The 18,818-nt window shown below is 40.8% G+C and overlaps 1 protein-coding gene across 1 annotated transcript; it reads right to left on the bottom strand.

Moving 5' to 3' along the window:
- Positions 1-5,584: 5,584 nt before the first annotated feature.
- On the bottom strand, positions 5,585-8,323 carry LOC147419781 (uncharacterized). The gene has a single exon (XM_086506042.1). The coding sequence runs from the start codon at positions 8,306-8,308 to the stop codon at positions 6,047-6,049; it is 2,262 nt and encodes a 753-aa protein (XP_086362168.1). The 5' UTR covers positions 8,309-8,323; the 3' UTR covers positions 5,585-6,046.
- Positions 8,324-18,818: the final 10,495 nt, after the last annotated feature.

Consider the following 18,818-nt stretch of genomic DNA (forward strand, 5'->3'; position numbering starts at 1 on the left):
CAACCCTTGCTTTGCCTTTTCTTTGGTTATTAGACCTTTAGATCTACATGCAATATCCATATTAGGCTAAAAGCATGCATTGGCGGTACAAAAAAAGGACCTTTTTTGTTTCTACATAGTTGGTACTTCTACATATGTCCAGGTTGTTTTGGAGGGAACCTTTTTCTCCTCTTAATTTAAGTATTGTAGGAGGGAATGTATTAAAATTGAAACACCACTCCTTTGAAGGAAAACATGGGTGGGGCAATTCAGGATGGGAGTTGTACGTTTGAATTCGTGTGATGTGTCACTCTCTGTTGCACGTTAGTGAACTAACACTAGGTATTTTCAAGCAGTGAGTTTGCACCTCTCCCACTGACAACACCTTTGTCAAGCCTTTTTGAGAAAAGGCTTTGCCCCTCTCTCATAAGCAGGACCTTCTTATTCTGATGTGCAATTACCAAGGTCTCGGGTTGTGCACCATCGCGACTATGAGGACGCCTGCAAGGAAGTCAGCTACCAAGAAGTCCCCAGAGAAGGGGCGGAAGCCTAGTACCATGGATTCAAGGTCCCCCTCACATGTACAAAAACTCCTCGGAGCATCAACATCCCAAACATGAGATCTAGCAAGGGGAGCTTCTCTGTGGAGAAATCCCCTAAGTCTAAAGCACTTTTTGATGAGGATGAGACTTGATCATCTACAAAATCTAGAGGTTGGAGTTTCTCCTTTGCTTGTGTACATTGTTGTGTTGGGTCACTAGATTTTATTTTCTTTCATGAAAGGTAGCTATTTTCATGAAAGAAAATAGCTTGCCTACTCGCTCTACTTTTAAAATAATCAAATTCTCATAAGATTCCCCTCCCAGACCATTATGTGCCCCCTAACCTGCACAACGCTCCCCCAGCTTCCTTCTACGCTCTCCTAATCTCCACCCTGCCGGCCCTCTCCATATTCTCTCCATACATCTCCTACATTATGGCTATGGAGCAGTTCACCGAGCGAAAGAGATCAGAGAGAGCCACCTCTTCCTGCGTGGTTCACTGCCTATGCGAGAGCTGACCTGCCTTCACCTTAATTGCCTACCTACGTTTATGGGTGTTATGGTGCAGCTCGCACGCACATGCATGCACGCACGCATGCACGCACACACACACACACACACACACACACACACACACACACACACACACACACACACACACACACACACACACACACACAAAGAGGTTCCTCCTCTTCCCTGTGCATACAATTCCTTTCCATCTCATTGGCACGTGTATTGTCACCTTTCATGAAGAGAGAGAGAGAGAGAGAGAGAGAGACTCCAGTTTGGTTTACCATCGCCCTTCTCCTCCACTCTCTTAAGCAAAGGCACCTCGCATCTCATTTGATTCACCTCCCTTTTGAATTAAAAATATCATATCACCTACTTTCATTTGAAGGTTTTAAGGTTTTGAGCCCTATTTTTTTTCTTGTTAAATTGCATGCATGCATTGTATGTCTGGTGTCTTGAGAGCTCTGCATTTTTTTTTTTTGGGAATTTCATGGATGCAAGTATATGTGCTATGATCCAAACACAAATTTAAAGCTTTGTAGGGCAGTGAAGGTTTAACATATAAAATGAGGCACTTTTTAGTACCAAATTTTTCATTAGTAAGGTCATTCATATGATAAAGAGTAGTTCAAAACCTATCGAAGCACAAAATTGTATGTATCGAACATGGGTGCCTTATCAAATTCCAACTTGACATGTCATATGCAGAGAATCCTAGACCACAAAGTTCCTATTCGAGATGTTGCTCTCTTGTTTGTTGCATGGGATCTTCCCAAGGACAATTTAAATCCTTTGGGATGGAATCAAGCATGTCCTTTTCCGTTGCTTTTGCAATTCTCTCTTCTCTTTGGCTACATCAAATTGTGTCATTTTAGCTCTCAAAAGTGAACCATCTAGATTTCTTACAGTTTTCTTGTTTTCCCTCTTAAGAAGGTTGGCTCATCCTGATTGAGCTCATTTGCAAGCTCCTCTTTAGAACCTTAGTGTTGATACTAGAGTCTAGATCCATCAGCATCATAATTGGGGTAATCGTTCATATCCAAGGCCCTTGTTGTTATTAGATGTTTAACTTCCCATCTCTCAAGAGAACTTGTTCTCTTTAGTGGTCACATACAAGGGCTATGTTCATTATCCTCTTCCAATGACATCTTGCCTTGTCTTTCGGTCTAGATCCCTCATGGAAAGGCTAAATTTATTCCCTTGGTGCATGCTCGTCACCTATGGTGTCATGCTTAAGACCAAAAGAAAGGAAAGTTAGTCTACGAATCTCATCATGAATGTCATAATGACACGTGCCTTCAAGACAAAAGTATAGGTGATTGAATTTGGAGCAATACACTCACTTTGAATCTGCTCAAAACATCCTAGAGCTTTCTAGACTTGCTCTTGCTGCATGTATTCCACAATCAGTGCATGTCAAGAGACAACATTCTGGACAGGAAGCTCCTCAAGCACATTTTGTGCTTCAGAAAGCACATTTTGTGCTTTCTGAAGCACACCACATTTGGCATACATATCGACCACGACAGTGACAATCACGACATCGTTTTTTAACAACCTCTAACTAACAATATAATTGTGAATTTTCGTGCCCATTCCAAGATCCTACATTGAGCCACATGCCTTCAAGATGCATGCATAGGTGATTGCATCGGGAGAGAGACCCTCGCTTTGCATCTGCTAAAAACAAACTATAGCTTTCTTGCCTTGCCCATGTGGGTCAAACCTACAATCAGTGCATTCCAAGAGTCCAAACTCCGGATAAGAATCTCCTCTAGCACTTTGAAGTGCACCACATTTAGCAAACATGTCAACCAAGGCATTACCAAGCACACCATCTTTTTTCAACAGCCCCTAAGTAACAATATTAGCGTGAATTTTTATGCCCATATCACCATCTTGCGTAGAGCCACATGCCTTCAAGATGTATGCGTATGTGATTGCATCTGGAGAGAGGTCCTCACTTTGTATCCGTTGAAAACAACCTAGAGCTTGTTGGCCCTACTCTTGTTATGCGTATCTGGTAATCAATGCCCTCCAAGAGACGACATTCTAGATAGGAAGTCCTCAAGCACTTTTTGTGCTTTTTGAAGTGCAACACATTTGGCATACATATCGACCAAGGAATTGCGAAGCACGATATTTTTTTGCAACAACCCCTGACTGACAATATCACACTGAACTTTTAAGCCCATATCAGCAGCTTGTGTTATCTCTACTACTACTTTTTGACATTTTATCAATTCAGGTTATGTTTTATTTTCAAAAACCATTCAAAAGAAGCAATGTAAATAGAACTCTCCTTTACCTACTATTCTTAGAGTTTAGGTGAAAAGCAACCACTTTTATTTTTGTGTGCATGCATGAAGAGAGAAAGAGAATCCTGAAATTACATCTTTGCACGCACTACATTTTTTCAATAGGAATCAGCTTCTTGATTCTTCATGAGGAAGACGAGCGCTCCAAAAGCATCTTCATCAGGCAAGCTGGTGTTTTACCCTCTTTCGATGCCAACAGAGCCATTAAATCTCCATCAGAGCAAAGCTGTAGTTATCACTATTTTTATTTTTGGACATTATATCAATTTCGTTTATGTTGTATTCTCAAAAACCATTTGAAAGAAGCAATGTACATAGAACTCTCATTTACCTACTATTCTTAGAATTTAAGTGAAAAGCAACCATTTCTATTTTGGGGTGCATGGATGGACAGAGAAACAGAATCCCGACATCGCATCTTCACACATACCACATTTTTTCAGTAGGAATCAGCTTCTTGACTCTTCAAAAAGAAGACGAGCGCTCCAAAAGCATCCTAAGTAGGCAGCCTGAAGTTTTACCCCCTTTCGAAGCCAACATGGCCATCAAAATCTCCATCAGAGTAAAGCTGCAGCAAAAGATACACTTTTGCCCTCTTTTATGTTAATTTTCTCTTAATCATGGCATACACTCTCTTAATTACATAGCTCTCGCTCACTATAATTTTCTTATTGTAATTCATGTTCCATGAGATGAATAAAGAGGTGGACGGCAAATACTCGATTGAGGGGATGGTTGGTACCCAATATGATGTCTTATGTTTTGATTTTTGTTTATGTTGTTCTCTTTGTTGTTGTGATTATACAATCAATTGTTTTATAGAATTTATGTGGATTTAATGAGTTGAAGTTGTGTTGAGAGTGTTGGGAAGATATTAGGAAGCCAACATCTTGCATAGAGCCATATGCCTTCAAGATGTACGCATAGGTGATTACATCTTGATAGAGGCCCTCACTTTGCATCTGTTGAAAATAGCCTAGCTGAGCTTTCTGACCTTGCTCATGTTGTGCGTATCTCGCATCCGTGCATTCTAGACGTCATTCCACGCAGTAATCTCGTCAAGCACTTTCTATGCTTTCGGAAGTGCACCACGTTTGGCATACATATCGACCAAGGCAATGTCAAGCACGTCATCGCTTTTCAACAGCCACTTACTAACAATATCATCGTGAGTTTTTGTGCCCATATCAGCATCTTGCGTAGTGCCACATGCCTTCAAGATGCACTCATAGGTGAATACATCTGGAGAGGCCCTCACTTTGCATCTACTGAAAACAACCCAGAGCTTCTTGGCCCTAAGCTGCTTGGGCATATCCTACAATTAGTGCGCTCCAAGGGACAACATCCCGAACATGAAGCTCATCAAAGACTTGTTGCACCTTGACAAGTGCACCGCACTTGACATACATATTGACCAACATGTTCTCCGAGTATGCATTCTTTTCAAGTAACCCACTATCGCGAATATCAGCATGAATCCTATTGCCTTAGTACAAATATTTCTTCTTGACACGGTCTTTAAGTGAGCTCACAAAAGAGAGACTAATTCTCTTGCTCTCCATCTTTGCTTGTGTAGCCTTTATTGCTGCTTTCTTTGCAGTGCTGAGAGAGGAAATGGATGTGTGTGCGTGTGTGTGTGTGTGTGTATCGATTTACCAAAAAATATATATGTGCAAAAAAAACCCGGCTTACACAATGTTCCATACAAACGACCGCCATCGCACGTTTCTTCAGCTATGAGGGTGGACTCCCAGCGACGACGACGCTACATATGACTTTCTTGTCACTGCCTTTTTTTTTTTTGGCGGGGGGGGGGGGGCGGGGGATTTAATGCTTTGGTATTCGACGTGGAAAATCGTGGTGTCTGCATTCTCCGCATCGACGTTTTCTCCGCATCGACGTTAGACATCAAGGTAAAAATCGATTTAGGCTTACCGAGTAGCTAAAGATTGACGAGTTTTGAACTCAAGACGCAGAGAGAGAGAGAGAGAGAGAAAGAGAGAGAGAGAGAGAGAGAGAGAGACGAACGAAGAAGAAGAGATTTTTAACGTAGTGGGAAGAGATCTATCTGAAGAGAGACGAACTCTACATCAAAGGAGTGCCTCAGCACAAGTCTGAACACCCAGAGAGAGAGAGAGAGAGAGAGAGAGAGAGAGAGAGAGGTGTGCGATAGATCTTTCAATTGGGTCATCAGGGGGTGCATATCTAACTTGACAGACTTGCAAACATGCCTCAGATGAAAGCAGAACGTTGATCAGCTCAGTGTTAGCTTCACCACTATATCAATTCTCAACCCTGTTTTATGCCACTGCTGTGAATCAACAGGGATGTGATGACATGCAAACCTGATGAATGCCACATTCAATAATTAGCATGCAGCAGTAGAAGCATGGATTGTTATCGTGCTAGGAAACGCTAGCCCTAGGGTTTATGTATCTCCCTTGTGGTATAACAACCAAGAGTATGCGAATGATGGAATGTTTCCAACTCGATGCAGACGGGCACACTGATTGTATAATTTAGAGTCCACCAGTAGCTGGAAGTGGCGTGCAGATATTTGCTACACAAAACATGAAGCAGCTTTGAGTGATCATGAAATTGTTTATCATAATTACAACCACTTTGGACAAAATAGGTGGCAGCTTTCAGGCAAAATGTGGTCGAAATTGGGCGATTCCACAGTGCTTTTCTCTATTATCTTCCTTCTACGCTCCAAGAGCTTATATTTGCGGCTGAGCAGTCGACCCTTGGAGATGGTAAAAGTGGAATCTGCTCAATTTTGTTGAACTGATCCAAGACTGGCTCAACGAGCTCTTGTAAGCAGCTTGCAACTTCACTCATTGTGGGACGCTCCTTCCCTTTTATCTGAACGCATTGCAAAGCCAACCTGATCACATCTGTCTGCACTGAAGATCTGCAAGCAATCCCATCTTCATCTGGCTGGACATTCATGAGCTCGGCATCCAAAATGAGGCTGGATGTGCCGAGCTCAGCAAGCTCCATAGCCCATGACACAATGCCTCTCACAGAATGATTGTTCTCCACTGCCTGTCGTCCACTTAAGAGCTCAAGAAGAAGCACTCCGAAACTGTAGACGTCGCTCTTGGAAGTGAGCCGACCGGACTGGTAGTATTCGGGATCAAGGTAGCCTACTGTTCCACAAGGCGACTGGTTACTCAGATGAGTGTGGCCTCCCACAGGACCATAGAGAGAGAGGCCGAAGTCGGAGATGTGCGCATCCAACGCTTCATCGAGCAAAATGTTACCAGCTTTTACATCTCGATGAATGATGGGGGGAGATGCATATACGTGCAGGTATTCGAGACCTCTTGCTGCTTGCAGAGCCACCTTCATTCTGCAATTCCAATCCAAGAGCTGAGCGGATTGTTTGCGAAATAAGCAATCTTGCAGCGACCCATTTGCCATGAATTCGAACACAAGGCATTTGTCCTCTTCGCAGTAGCCGACAAGGTTCACCAAGCAACTGTGGTTTACCCGAGCTAGGAGCTCAAGCTCCATGTCGAAAGTGCAAGATCTCTCTATCGTGGAGGCTTTCTTGATCGCCACAACCTGCCCATCATCCAAGATCCCCTTGTACACATCCCCAAAACCCCCCTTGCCAATCACCATGCTGGGGTCATAGCCTTTTGTGGCGGTGCGGATTTCTTCGCCAGTGAAGCTGATAACCCTGCTTGCTTTATCTTTCCAATTAGGCCTTGTCTGAGGAGGTTCAACTGGGGGATTACTTGCAGGCCTCTGCCGAGCACTGTTCCAGATGATATACAATTTTCTGCGCCGAAACATTGCCAACAATCCAATGATGAGTGCCACAATGGCAGCCAGGGTTACTCCTACCACAATTCCAGTAGTCGGAGACGATGACGAATTAGGATCAGTCATCGGTGCGAGTGGCGTACTTGGAGATGGCGCCGAGCTGTTAGGAGGTGGGCACTGCTGGCCTGCCAAGCACTCCAAGCAAACCTTCAAGCCTCCATCTCCGGGACACTGATCCGAGATCCCAAGCTCAGAATCGCGAAGTTCGTACTCGCCCTCGTCACACTGGTTGACACATAATCCCATACCAGCTCTCAGAGACGGAGGCACATAGTTATTTGCAGCATTACCTTGTGTCCCCCAGCAATACACAACCATCTTCTGGTCATCCTCCCTCACCCCGCATGTGAACCAATCTCCAGATGAGATAGCAGAAAACGCCACCCCGGCAGGGGCAAGTGTCGAATCAAAGTAGGTTTCGCCCCAGCACATAGCTTCATGAGTATCCGCACGCAGGCCACATGAGAAACTGTAGCCTCCAGTTATCACCGTGAAATTGACGTTTTGCACAGGCGTCGCCTGCCCGTACGTGTTGTTACCCCAGCACAGCGTCTTCATCGTATTAAGCTCAACCCCACACATGTGGTATCGCCCTGCAAAGATCGACTCGAAGCTGGTGTTGGGTGCCTGCATTTCTGTGGAATTAGTGCCTTCTCCCCAGCATATTGCTCGCCTTGTGCTGGCCAGGAGTCCACAAGTGAAGAAATCACCGGCGGTAACAGCGATCATTGTTCGATCTAATGGAGGCGAGGCTTGCCCGAAAGTGTTGTTGCCCCAACAATCGACCGACCCGGGGCTGTCTGTTTGGTTATCTCTCACAGCACAAGCGTGATAGCCACCTGAATTGATGTTGGAATAGGTAGTGTTGAGAAGTTGGGAGGGAATGACCGAGTTGTTTACCTGGCCCCAACACGAAGGATTGTGAGAATCGTAAAGCAGACCGCATACGAAGAAGCCACCGCTGGAGATCGCCCAGAATGAAGTATTCAGCGGAGGCGAGAGGTCGCCCAGGTACGGGTGGTTACCCCAACATTGCGGATAGTGGGTGTCCACCTGCAGAGCACAAGCGGCGGAAGCCATTCCATTGCCCCATAAGCCGGCCAATGTGGTCATGTATCCCATTGCGGCAGTGGAGGTGACATGAAGATGTAGAATTAGCTGAAAGAGCAGAAGCAACAGGCAATTCAAGAGAGTGACACATGAGGTACTGGTTGTTAGCAATCTTCTATGAGAGGAGGAGGAGGGGGGCTTAAGGGTGATTTGAATGGGCGGCATGATCGGCGACAGTGAAGCTCGGAATCAAGCTTAAGCTTCAACATGTTGAGTTGGGATGCCGACAGAATATAATCTATTTAATTATGAGTTCTGTGCCAAGTTGTTTGCAAAGAATAGAATACAAGCTAGCAAGTGGCAAGTTGTTTGCACAGAATAGAGTTTAAGCAAGTTGACTACTGTTAAAAAATTGGATTGAATCATTGAACCCAGTGGTTTACTACTAAATTGCTGCATTATGGGCGATGGAAAGTTCATTATAGAGGGCTCCCGACAAAATCCTTCTTCACACTACGCACTCACACTGGTATTTAGCCTATGTGAATGCTTTGGACATACGCACACGCAAATCTCTCTCTCAATAAGCACAAGGGCTCCCTGGTCGGCTGATGCATTACGTGTAAAGCACTTTTTGGCTGGTTCTCATCAAGAAAGTTCAAGGGCGACTGTACCTAGCGGAAGCTAGCGCACCCCTCCACACTATCTCGGACGGGCAGCTTCAAATGGGATCAACGGTTGAGGGGATTCGGCCCGTAAGATGCACATTTGTAAATTCAGGACATTTGGTAAATTCGGAGAGAAAAGAAAATTTGGGTAGGCTTGTAAATTCGGGGCAATCCGCATTCCATGTCTTGAACCCCCCAACCTCTCCACACTTCAAGCCATGTGCACTAACCACTTCGCCCACATGCGTTCGTTGAAATACAGGGGATTTGAGTATATCATATTGTAAATGTGGGTCGATTAGTAAATTCGGAGCAGATTTGTAAATTCGAGTAGACTAGTAAATTCGGGGTATTTGTCGAATCCGAGGGTCCACGATTGGCGCGCCCCGCATTTTCTTCCTCCACCATTGATCCCATTTGAGCACGCCTGTGTGATATAGTGATGAGCGTGCACCCCATCCTTCTCTCTCTCTCTCTCTCTCTCTCTCTCTCAAGTTATTTATGTTGTGGTCAATGCATGTACCTCTTGAATAGAAAGGTCTTGGGTTCTAGACTTGTCATGTAGATCTTTGATTGATAAGACTACACTCTCTCTCTCTCTCTCTCTCTCTCTCTCTCAAAAATTCCCAAAATACCATCTTTGATTGATAAGACTACACTCTCTCTCTCTCTCTCTCTCTCTCTCAAATTCCCAAAATACCCTTGGTTGTGATTGGTGAGATTAAATTTCTTCAAAAATAGAAAACAATTTAGCTTTTCATAAAAAGACTGAGATTGTCTATCCATCTATACTATATATGAATCAGCTTTAAATTTTTCAACAAAGGAGAGACCCTCCATGTATCACTCATTGTTTTACTTCATAAAAAACCTTATCAAAACTCTATTTTAAAATGTAAAAGTCAAGGGTAGGAAGATTTAAAACAACTTAAATTTTTCAAGAAAGGAGAGACCCTCCATGTGTCACTCCATGCTTTACTTAAGAAAAAACCTTATCAAAACTCTATTTTAAAATATAAAAGTCAAGGGTAGGAAGATTTAAAAGTGAATACTAACATTGGAGGAAATGAAAAGACTTTTGGGAATTGAAAATCAAATACTTTCTACTTTACACAAAGTAACTAAGTAACTGGATCCATTTAAGTACACACTAATATGTGACCCGCGCGTTGTTGCAGTCAAGGAAACATGGCATGTATTCTCATAGGACTATCTTATGTTCCAATTAGAACACTATCAATGCTCTCGTTCTACATGTATAGTCTATTGTATTTCTAAAAAATGATGCATGACACAACCTCTTGATAGATTTTAACAAACATGAATATATGTAAGTCTTTAAAACCAAGCTTGAGAGCTTCTCATAAACATTATCTTTCATGAAGTTCTAGCCTTTGTTCCACAAACTTAGGAGTTCTCTCCTTCTGTTGGGGTGGGTAGAGAGAGAGAGAGTCCTCCTTTTGTTTTATATGTAAGCTGATACAAAGCATACTTTAAAACCAAGCTTGGGAGCTTCTCATAAACATTATCTTTAATGAGGTGCTAGCATTTGTTCAACAAACTTAGGAGTGATCTCCTTCTATTAGGGTGGGTAGAGAGAGAGAGAGAGAGATAGAGAGAGAGAGAGAGAGAGAGTCCTCCTTTTGGTCTATCTCGATCTATCAATGCAACCAAACTTGATGATAGAGATTAGATAAGTTAGCATGGTGTGAAGAGATGAATGCTAAGAGAAATCAATGTGAATAACAATTTTTGAAAACGGAGTGGTTTCTAAAATTGGTTACAATGATATGAACAGGATTGGATTCAATGTCTCTACTCCACTCTCTTACTTGCTTCTATCCTTGCCTCTTTCTAATGAAAAAGACATGCTAGTAGTGCACATCATAACTATCTATATAATAAGAAGGATGTCTTTTCCTTGGTCTACCTAGGGTTGACAAAAGTGCTACCAAGTCAAGAAGTACAAATTGGGTAAGCTAGCAAGTTGTTAAAAATGAGGACCAACTCTACATTGTGTAAGAAAAGATTAGGGCTCATAGTTTCCAATGTACCAAGAAAGTTTCAAGTTTAAAAGAGATGAATTGGCTTTCTACTGATATTAAGAATGTGATTGATTCTTTCATCTATATTTTTGTCTAGATGACTTGCTTGCATCTCTATCTATGTTTTTTGCACAAGCATAGTAATGGTTTAAACCATCGCCTAATCATAATAATGCATAAGCAACTTAATACAATAAGTCTCACACTATTTGTTCATTTACACTTTCACATAATTTGCATCTTTAAATGTGATAGAACTGAAAGTAACATAAGGTTGCTTAGTTGTTTATTTTTGTAAGAGTTTTGGCCATTATGTTAAACTGAAGGTTGTGGTGCAAAATGAAGTCGATGACCTCAAATCATGCATGTCATTGATCTTTCTCTCCCTCTCTCTCCGAATTACAAAAGCTTGTTCCTCTTTGTGAGAGCATATTGTATTCAACCATTTACATGCTTGAGACTATGCCCTTATGCACAATCTATATCATACCAACCATTTGGCTTAGCTCCTGCTCCCTTACATGTGAGACTGAACATTGATGCAATGTAGGACACATTCTTTTTGTATGCACATTATATCCTTTGAAAATTTGAGAGTACGAATATCATACTCTACTTTAGTGTTTAGCTTTTTATCACGTCAAATTTATTTCTTACATTTTAGCCTGGATCACGGCCTACATTTCTTTCTCTCCTAGAAATTTCATGGACTCATTTTGTTAGTTGCCACCTTTATATCAATATAGGGGAGCATCTTCTTTATGGAAACTTTAAAGATGCCACCAACAAAGAAGATGCTACCATTGACATCAATAAAGAAGTTATAGAATATTCTAACATCATAGAAAAACCTCAAATTATTTCAAGATTTGAGCATCTAATAAAATTGGAATGATATAGAAATGACAGTCTCTCTCTCTCTCTCTCTCTCTCTCTCTCTCTCTCTCTCTCACACACACACACACACACACACACACACACACACACACACAATGTGTGCTTGAGTTCAAGACTCGATGAATAGATATTTCATTGAAATTATGGTTGTTTTTAAGACGTAAAGCTCTCTCTCTCTCTCTCTCTCTCTCTCTCTCTCTCTCTCTCTCTCTCTCTCTATATATATATATATATATATACATGTATATATACAAACATATACATACTATGTCTAAAATTAATGAAGCAATTCATCTCCAAAGCCTACATAACCAACTTAAATTCTAGTTTTAGCTTCTTGTATTCAAAGATAATTGGTCTTTTATGAATAGCTATAAAGTTTTTTATTGTTGAAGAAATTTAATCTCACCCTACCACGGTATTTTGGAAATTTTGAAAAAATTGAAGGAAATTTTGGCAATTTATGACAAAATGTTTGGGATTATTTTGAAAATTTCCACACACACACACACACACACACACACACACACACACACACATATATATATATATATATATATATATATATATATATATATATGTGCACACACGCACACACACATATACATATATACCTATGCATATGTCTATGTGTGTGTGTATATATATAAGAAATTACATACAGAGACACATGCATATGTATATGTATATGCGTGTGTGTGTGTGTGTATGTATGAATGTATGTATCTGTGTGTGTAAATAAATAAGTGAATGAATAAATAAATAACTCTTGCTAGTGTTCTAGTATATTAATTATGACATTCAAAATTTCTATGCTCCCCCCTCCCTCCACAACAAAATCTCTCCCTCTCTCTCTCTCTCTCTCTCTCTCTCTCTCTCACACACACACACACACACACACACATGTTGGGTGGATAGTAGTTCGCATGGACTATGATTGGTCTCTCTCTCTCTCTCTCTCTCTCTCTCTCTCTCTCTCTCTGCCCCCCTAGATACACTTTTGTTGAAAACTTGTGCAACTTTTAGTGTCTTTTTAAATTGTTCCTACACCCTTGAAGATTTTGCTATGTCTTTCTCTCTCCCTACTTCTCCTTACCGCATCATTCGTTGGGCACTCAAAAATTATCCTCTCTCTCTCTCTCTCTCTCTCTCTCTCTCTCTCTCTCTCTCTGTGTGTGTGGTTGATTTTTAATAGGCACCCTTGCATGTCAAAATTCAGAGAATTTATAGGTTTCCAAGCATGGCCCACATTTTAACTCTTAAAAATAAAAAGGATAAAATATCAAAGAGCTGGTAAAAGGTTCGTCGATCTGGCAATCTCTCCCCTCATTTTAAAATTACACTATAATGCAAAGAAAACCTTGGAAATTGGAAGGTGTCCTTGGTGAGATATAGTGCCTATCATCTCATAGATAAAATCTCTCTTTCTCTCTCTCGCTCTCTCTCTCTCTCTCTCTCTCTCTCTCTCAACCAATAACATGGATAGACCTCTTTATTTGTACAAATGTCCTCAAAGCAAGACATCACCAAGTCGGCATGAGGCGATATTTTTTTTGTCAATCTCTTAAAAAAAGACAAACTTTTAGAAATCTCTAAAAAATATAAATATTGGACTTGAAAAAAAGCCCTTGAAAAGATAAAGCCAAATATGTATATTCAAGAATTAAATTCTTATTAAGTAATAAAATCTTCACTAAAATTATCCTTTTTTTGTTATGTACATCTAAAATGAAACATTTATTCTATGCAAAGTAAAAAGTCTATTGACATTACATTTTGAAAAGCCTGTCACTTCTTACAATGTTACCCTTTACTTTTGCATTTTAAATCTAACTCTTCACTTTTGTTTTGCAAGGTTTTCTTTGAAATTTGAAATGAAGCAAAATGTGCCACATAGAGAGTCTCTGCTTCCTTGAAAATTTTAAGCTGCTTCATATATGGTATACATAGATAACAAAAAAAAGACTTTTGAAAATGTAAAATCAAAAGGCTTTTTACTTTACATAAAGTAAATGGTCTAGCTTAAGTGCACATTAAAAAAAAAATTGACAGTTGTTGTGGATATTTTATTGTTTAATGAACATCTAATCTTTAAAGATAAATTTGGTTTTGTTTTTTCAAAGGTTTTTTTTAAGACCACTATCAGATTTAGCAGGAGTACATCTTGTGTGAATCACCTTTTGGGATGGTTGATAGGCCAATTTCAACACGTGCATATGTGTGTGTGTGTGTGTGTGTGTGTGTGTGTGTGTGTGAGTGAGAGTGAGAGAGAGAGAGAGAGAGAGAGATTAAAGGGGCATTGATGTGTGTGTGTGTGTGTGTGAGTGAGTGAGTGAGAGAGAGAGAGAGAGAGAGATTAAAGGGGCATTGATCAATGAGAAGAAAAGAGTAGAGAGAGGTTCTGTGTATGTGTGTGTGTGTGTGAGGGGGGAGAGAGAGAGAGAGAGAGAGAGAGAGAGAGAGAGAGAGATCCAAAAGACACTAATCAATAAAAGGAAGATAGGGGGAGAGAGAAAGAGAGACAAAGAGATCAAAGAGATTGACTCTCATAACCGCTCACATTAAAATATCCTCAATTTTTGGTAAAAGATGATAAACAAGATTTTCCTTGGGATGAAACAATGTGTTGACTACACGCACACGTAGATAGATACATAGGGGGGGGGAGAGAAGAGAAGATAAGTTCTACCTTCAATAAATCTCTCTCTCTCTCTCTCTCTCTCTCTCTCTCTCTCTCTCTCTCTCAGAAGAGACTAATTTGTATTACTTAGAAATAGCTCTAAGAATTAATACAAATGGTGATAATTCTGAGGGCATTGAAGAAACAACGTAGAACTGTGAGACCTGACTACAATTAGCCACATGGGCAAATTGGAAAAACCAAAAGCCAAATGCAAAATCTCTCTTAAAGGATTAAAATTTTTCCATGGTAAGCAAAATGGAGAGAGAATGAGCAGCCTCAAAAAGATAGGTACTTCCATCAAGAGCACACTTTGCAATCTCTCTCTCTCTCTCTCTCTCTCTCTCTCTCTCTCTCTACACACACACACAGAGACAAAAAGAAACACATCCATGAGAAGAAATTCTAATGTATGTGCATATACATTCCTATATAGATACGCACACACGCACACACACACACACACACACACACACACATATATATATATATATATATGTATGTATGTATGTATGTATATACACACACACACATGTGTGTGTGTGTGTGTGTGTGAGAGAGAGAGAGAGGGGGGAGGGAGGGATAGAGAAAAAGTGAGATGTATACACTCTCACACACACATGAGAAGAATCTAATGTAGAAAAAAAACCAAGGGGTCTTAGAGATCAATCTGACAAGTCAAACTCGAGGTTTGTCACTCAAAGAGAGAGAGAGAGAGAGAGAGAGAGAGAGAGAGGGAGGGAGGGCTGCTCCAAGACCCCATAGAGACAAACAAATGTTTGAATGTGTATGTGTGTGTGTTTGAGAGAGAGAGAGAGAGAGAGAGCAGCTTAAATTTTTCAAGGAAGGAGAGACCCTCCATGTGTGACTCACCGCTTTACTTCAGAGAAAACCTTATTAAACTCTATTTTAAAATGCAAAAGTCAAGGGTAGGAAGATTTAAAATGCAAAAGTGAATAGTAACATTGCAGGAAACAAAAAGACTTTTGGGAATTGAAAATCACACTTTCTACTTTACACAAAGTAACTGTATCCATTTAAGTACACATAACAAAGAGACTTTTGAGTAGAGTTGAACTACTCAAGAACAGAAGTTGTTTATAGAGTTGAATTTCTTTATCGGAGTAGAGTTGTTGATGTAGTCATGCATATGTGATTCATCTATAATACATGTACCCAAGGTATATTTGAACTCATCTATAGCTGGTTTCCTTTCATGAATAATGGTCAAGAACAGAAGTAATTCAGGGTCCGTTGCATGTCTTACAGAGCATGCCATCCTATAGAAAGTTGCATGTAGAAAGTGGACCGATCTTGTGATATGGCATGTGTTACAAAGCTCCCGTGTGTGACTACAAGCTGGGGGGAAGCTGGGCAAGATCACGAAGAAAGAGAACACATTTGTTGTTGAAGGGATCTGCCAATGTATTCCTTGTTACGTTAACATTTTATCTTATGATAAGGTAAAATGTCGTTTGGATTAACATAGATAACTCCTCTATAATTACAATATCTGCCTTTATAACATGGATAACTCCTCTAAAATTATAATATATGCCTTTTTTCAATGCAAAAAATTCTAAAACAAGCAAAGATAGATAAAGCAGAAATGACCCACAACAATAAATGAGGTGCTTTACTAACCTGCAATGTTGTATTGCTGCTTTTTGATCCAATCTACAGGACGATTTTTTAGTCGAGCTACAAAAAAACAATGTGAATAGCTAAACATATTGTCTTGCAATGAAATATCATAGATTGAAAGTGCAAAGTATACAGTGCACGTCATACAAAGGTGCCATACAAAAGTATGGTGGAGAGTTGGCACTGTGGTCTCTGCAAAAAATTATAAGAAACGGAAGCCGTGCCCTGCCCCGTCGCATTTATGTGTTGCGCCAAGCAAACGCATGCGAGTGGAAAATTGGATGCAGATAACGAACCTTGCAGTGTTGTCGAGCTGGAGTCGTGCTTGCTATATGTGGTTTCTACCTCAACCGCATGTTGCACAAAAGACCTTTGAGAAGATGTGAATATATTATCACTGCCCCAAGGAAAAATGAGGGTTTGTGTTGGCTACAATACCAAACTGATGTCTGTCATCTGCAGCCATCTGAACTTGATCCGATAGCTGCAGCATACATGATGGCTCATCAAACCATGACTTGCAGTAGTGGCAATATTCCCCAATGCCTTTCCCTCGACATTGAGTTGTCTGCCACTAATCCCCTCACACACTCTGCTAAAAGCGCAAGCAGCTAGCACTAAAGCCACTGTCTTATAATAACTATGAGGATAACCATTAGAAGCTTTGGTGTGATCGATCGTGCTATGCTTTCCTGATCTCATGTCCACTTTGACGTTTACTCGTTCCATTTCTTCTACCTCTGCCGTTTGCATCGCCATTAGTAGAAAAATGTGCTCAACGGTCTTGGGAAGGCAATGAGTGTTGGTGATTCGACTCCAGATTAGGCAAACTAATCATTTATTGAAATCTGACATCTTATGTTTCAGTAGCACTAAAACACACTACAAGAGGCTATTCATATTAGCGACACTCACATAGCGACGCTATAAAAAAAAAATCCCGGCGTCGCTATGAGCGTCGCAAATTTACAAAGAAATTTGCGACGCTCATAGCGACGCCGGCTGGGCTAAAAAAATAACCGAGCGCGCCCAAAAACTCAGATCTCAGATCTGAGTTTTTCGACACCCTCAAGCAAGGAGCAGATAACGCTCTCCCTCACTCTCTCTCTCTCGCTCTCTCTCTCTCTTTTTCTTCTCCACACACACACACACACACACACACACACGAGGAGAGGAAGGAGAGCCAGGTATGCTCCTTCCCTCTCCTCATTCTCATGTTCCCTTCCCCTCTTTCTCTCTCCCTCTCTCTCTCTCTCTCTCTCTTTTTCTTCTCCACACACACACACACACACACACACACACACGAGGAGAGGAAGGAGAGCCAGGTATGCTCCTTCCCTCTCCTCATTCTCATGTTCCCTTCCCCTCTTTCTCTCTCCCTCTCTCTCTCTCTCACACACACACATACACACACACACACACATAGTGTTTTTGAGAGAGAGAGAGAGAGAGAGAGAGAGAGAGAGAGAGAGTACAAACAAAAACAAAAACGCACACACACATACATAAACAAAGAATGCACACACACATTGAGAGAGAAAAAGAGAGAGAGAGCATGCATAAACAAAAAACGCACGCATTGAGAGAGGAAAAGAGAGAGAGAACATGCATAAACAAAAAACGCACACATTGAGAGAGGAAAAGAGAGAGAAAACATGCATACGATCCAAAAAAACGCACACACATTGAGAGAGAAAGAGAGAGAAACTAATTTAACGTCGTAGGAAACTAATTAAAATTAAAAGAACTAAAGATCTAGCCGACGAGGAGTTGAACTCAAGACCTATTATTCAAGAGGGAAATGGCATAATCAATCTATCATACTTGGCATGGGTGATAGAAAGGTTATACCATTTATCTCTTTTTATTGGCACACACATCCACACACGCGCACACACACAAGAAGAAGAGAGTAACGTCGTAGAAAACTATCTTAAAAGACGTTAAAGATTAGGTTATATGTAGACTTACATTAAATTAGATTTAGGTTTATTTTTAACTAGATTTACGTTTATTTACGCTAGATTTAGATTTACGTTATATTAGATTAGATTTAGGTCTCCATAGACTGCGATGCCTGCATGAAGCGGGTGAAGAAAGCCCTCAATGGAATATAGGGTATTGCTGCCTTCACTCATGGTGGGCTCCGTCGATCCAAAAGTACTGGTGAAATGTCTTCAGAAGATAGGGAAGAAGGTGGATCTTCTGGGCGGCAAGAGTCACTACATCCCCGACACAATGACCATCTAGACAACCTCTAGTCATTCAACAGCAACTTCAAAGTTAGTAACAAGAGCAAGAACGGTCTAAAGGGCCAATTGCTGTCGTCAGATGTGGATGGAGATGAGGCAGCGTCACCGTCGGAAGTTAACTCTCACATCTTTAGTGATGAGAATGCCAACTCTTGCCGAGTTATGTGAAAAATTATGTGTTAAATCAGTTTTAAGGTTCTTATAATCCCTGTTAGTTTAGTTCTTTGTTTTTAATATAACATAATTTACGTTAGATTTAGATTTATGTTATATTAGATTAGACTTAGGTTTATTTAGGTTTACCCACACACACACACACACACACACACACACACACAAGAAGAAGAGAGTTTTAACGTCGTAGGAAACTATCCCAAAAGACGTTAAAGATTAAGT

The sequence above is a fragment of the Adiantum capillus-veneris genome, chromosome 29 (genome assembly GCF_014529385.1).
Source record: "Adiantum capillus-veneris isolate H3 chromosome 29, ASM1452938v2, whole genome shotgun sequence".
In the NCBI taxonomy this organism is placed as follows: domain Eukaryota; kingdom Viridiplantae; phylum Streptophyta; class Polypodiopsida; order Polypodiales; family Pteridaceae; genus Adiantum; species Adiantum capillus-veneris.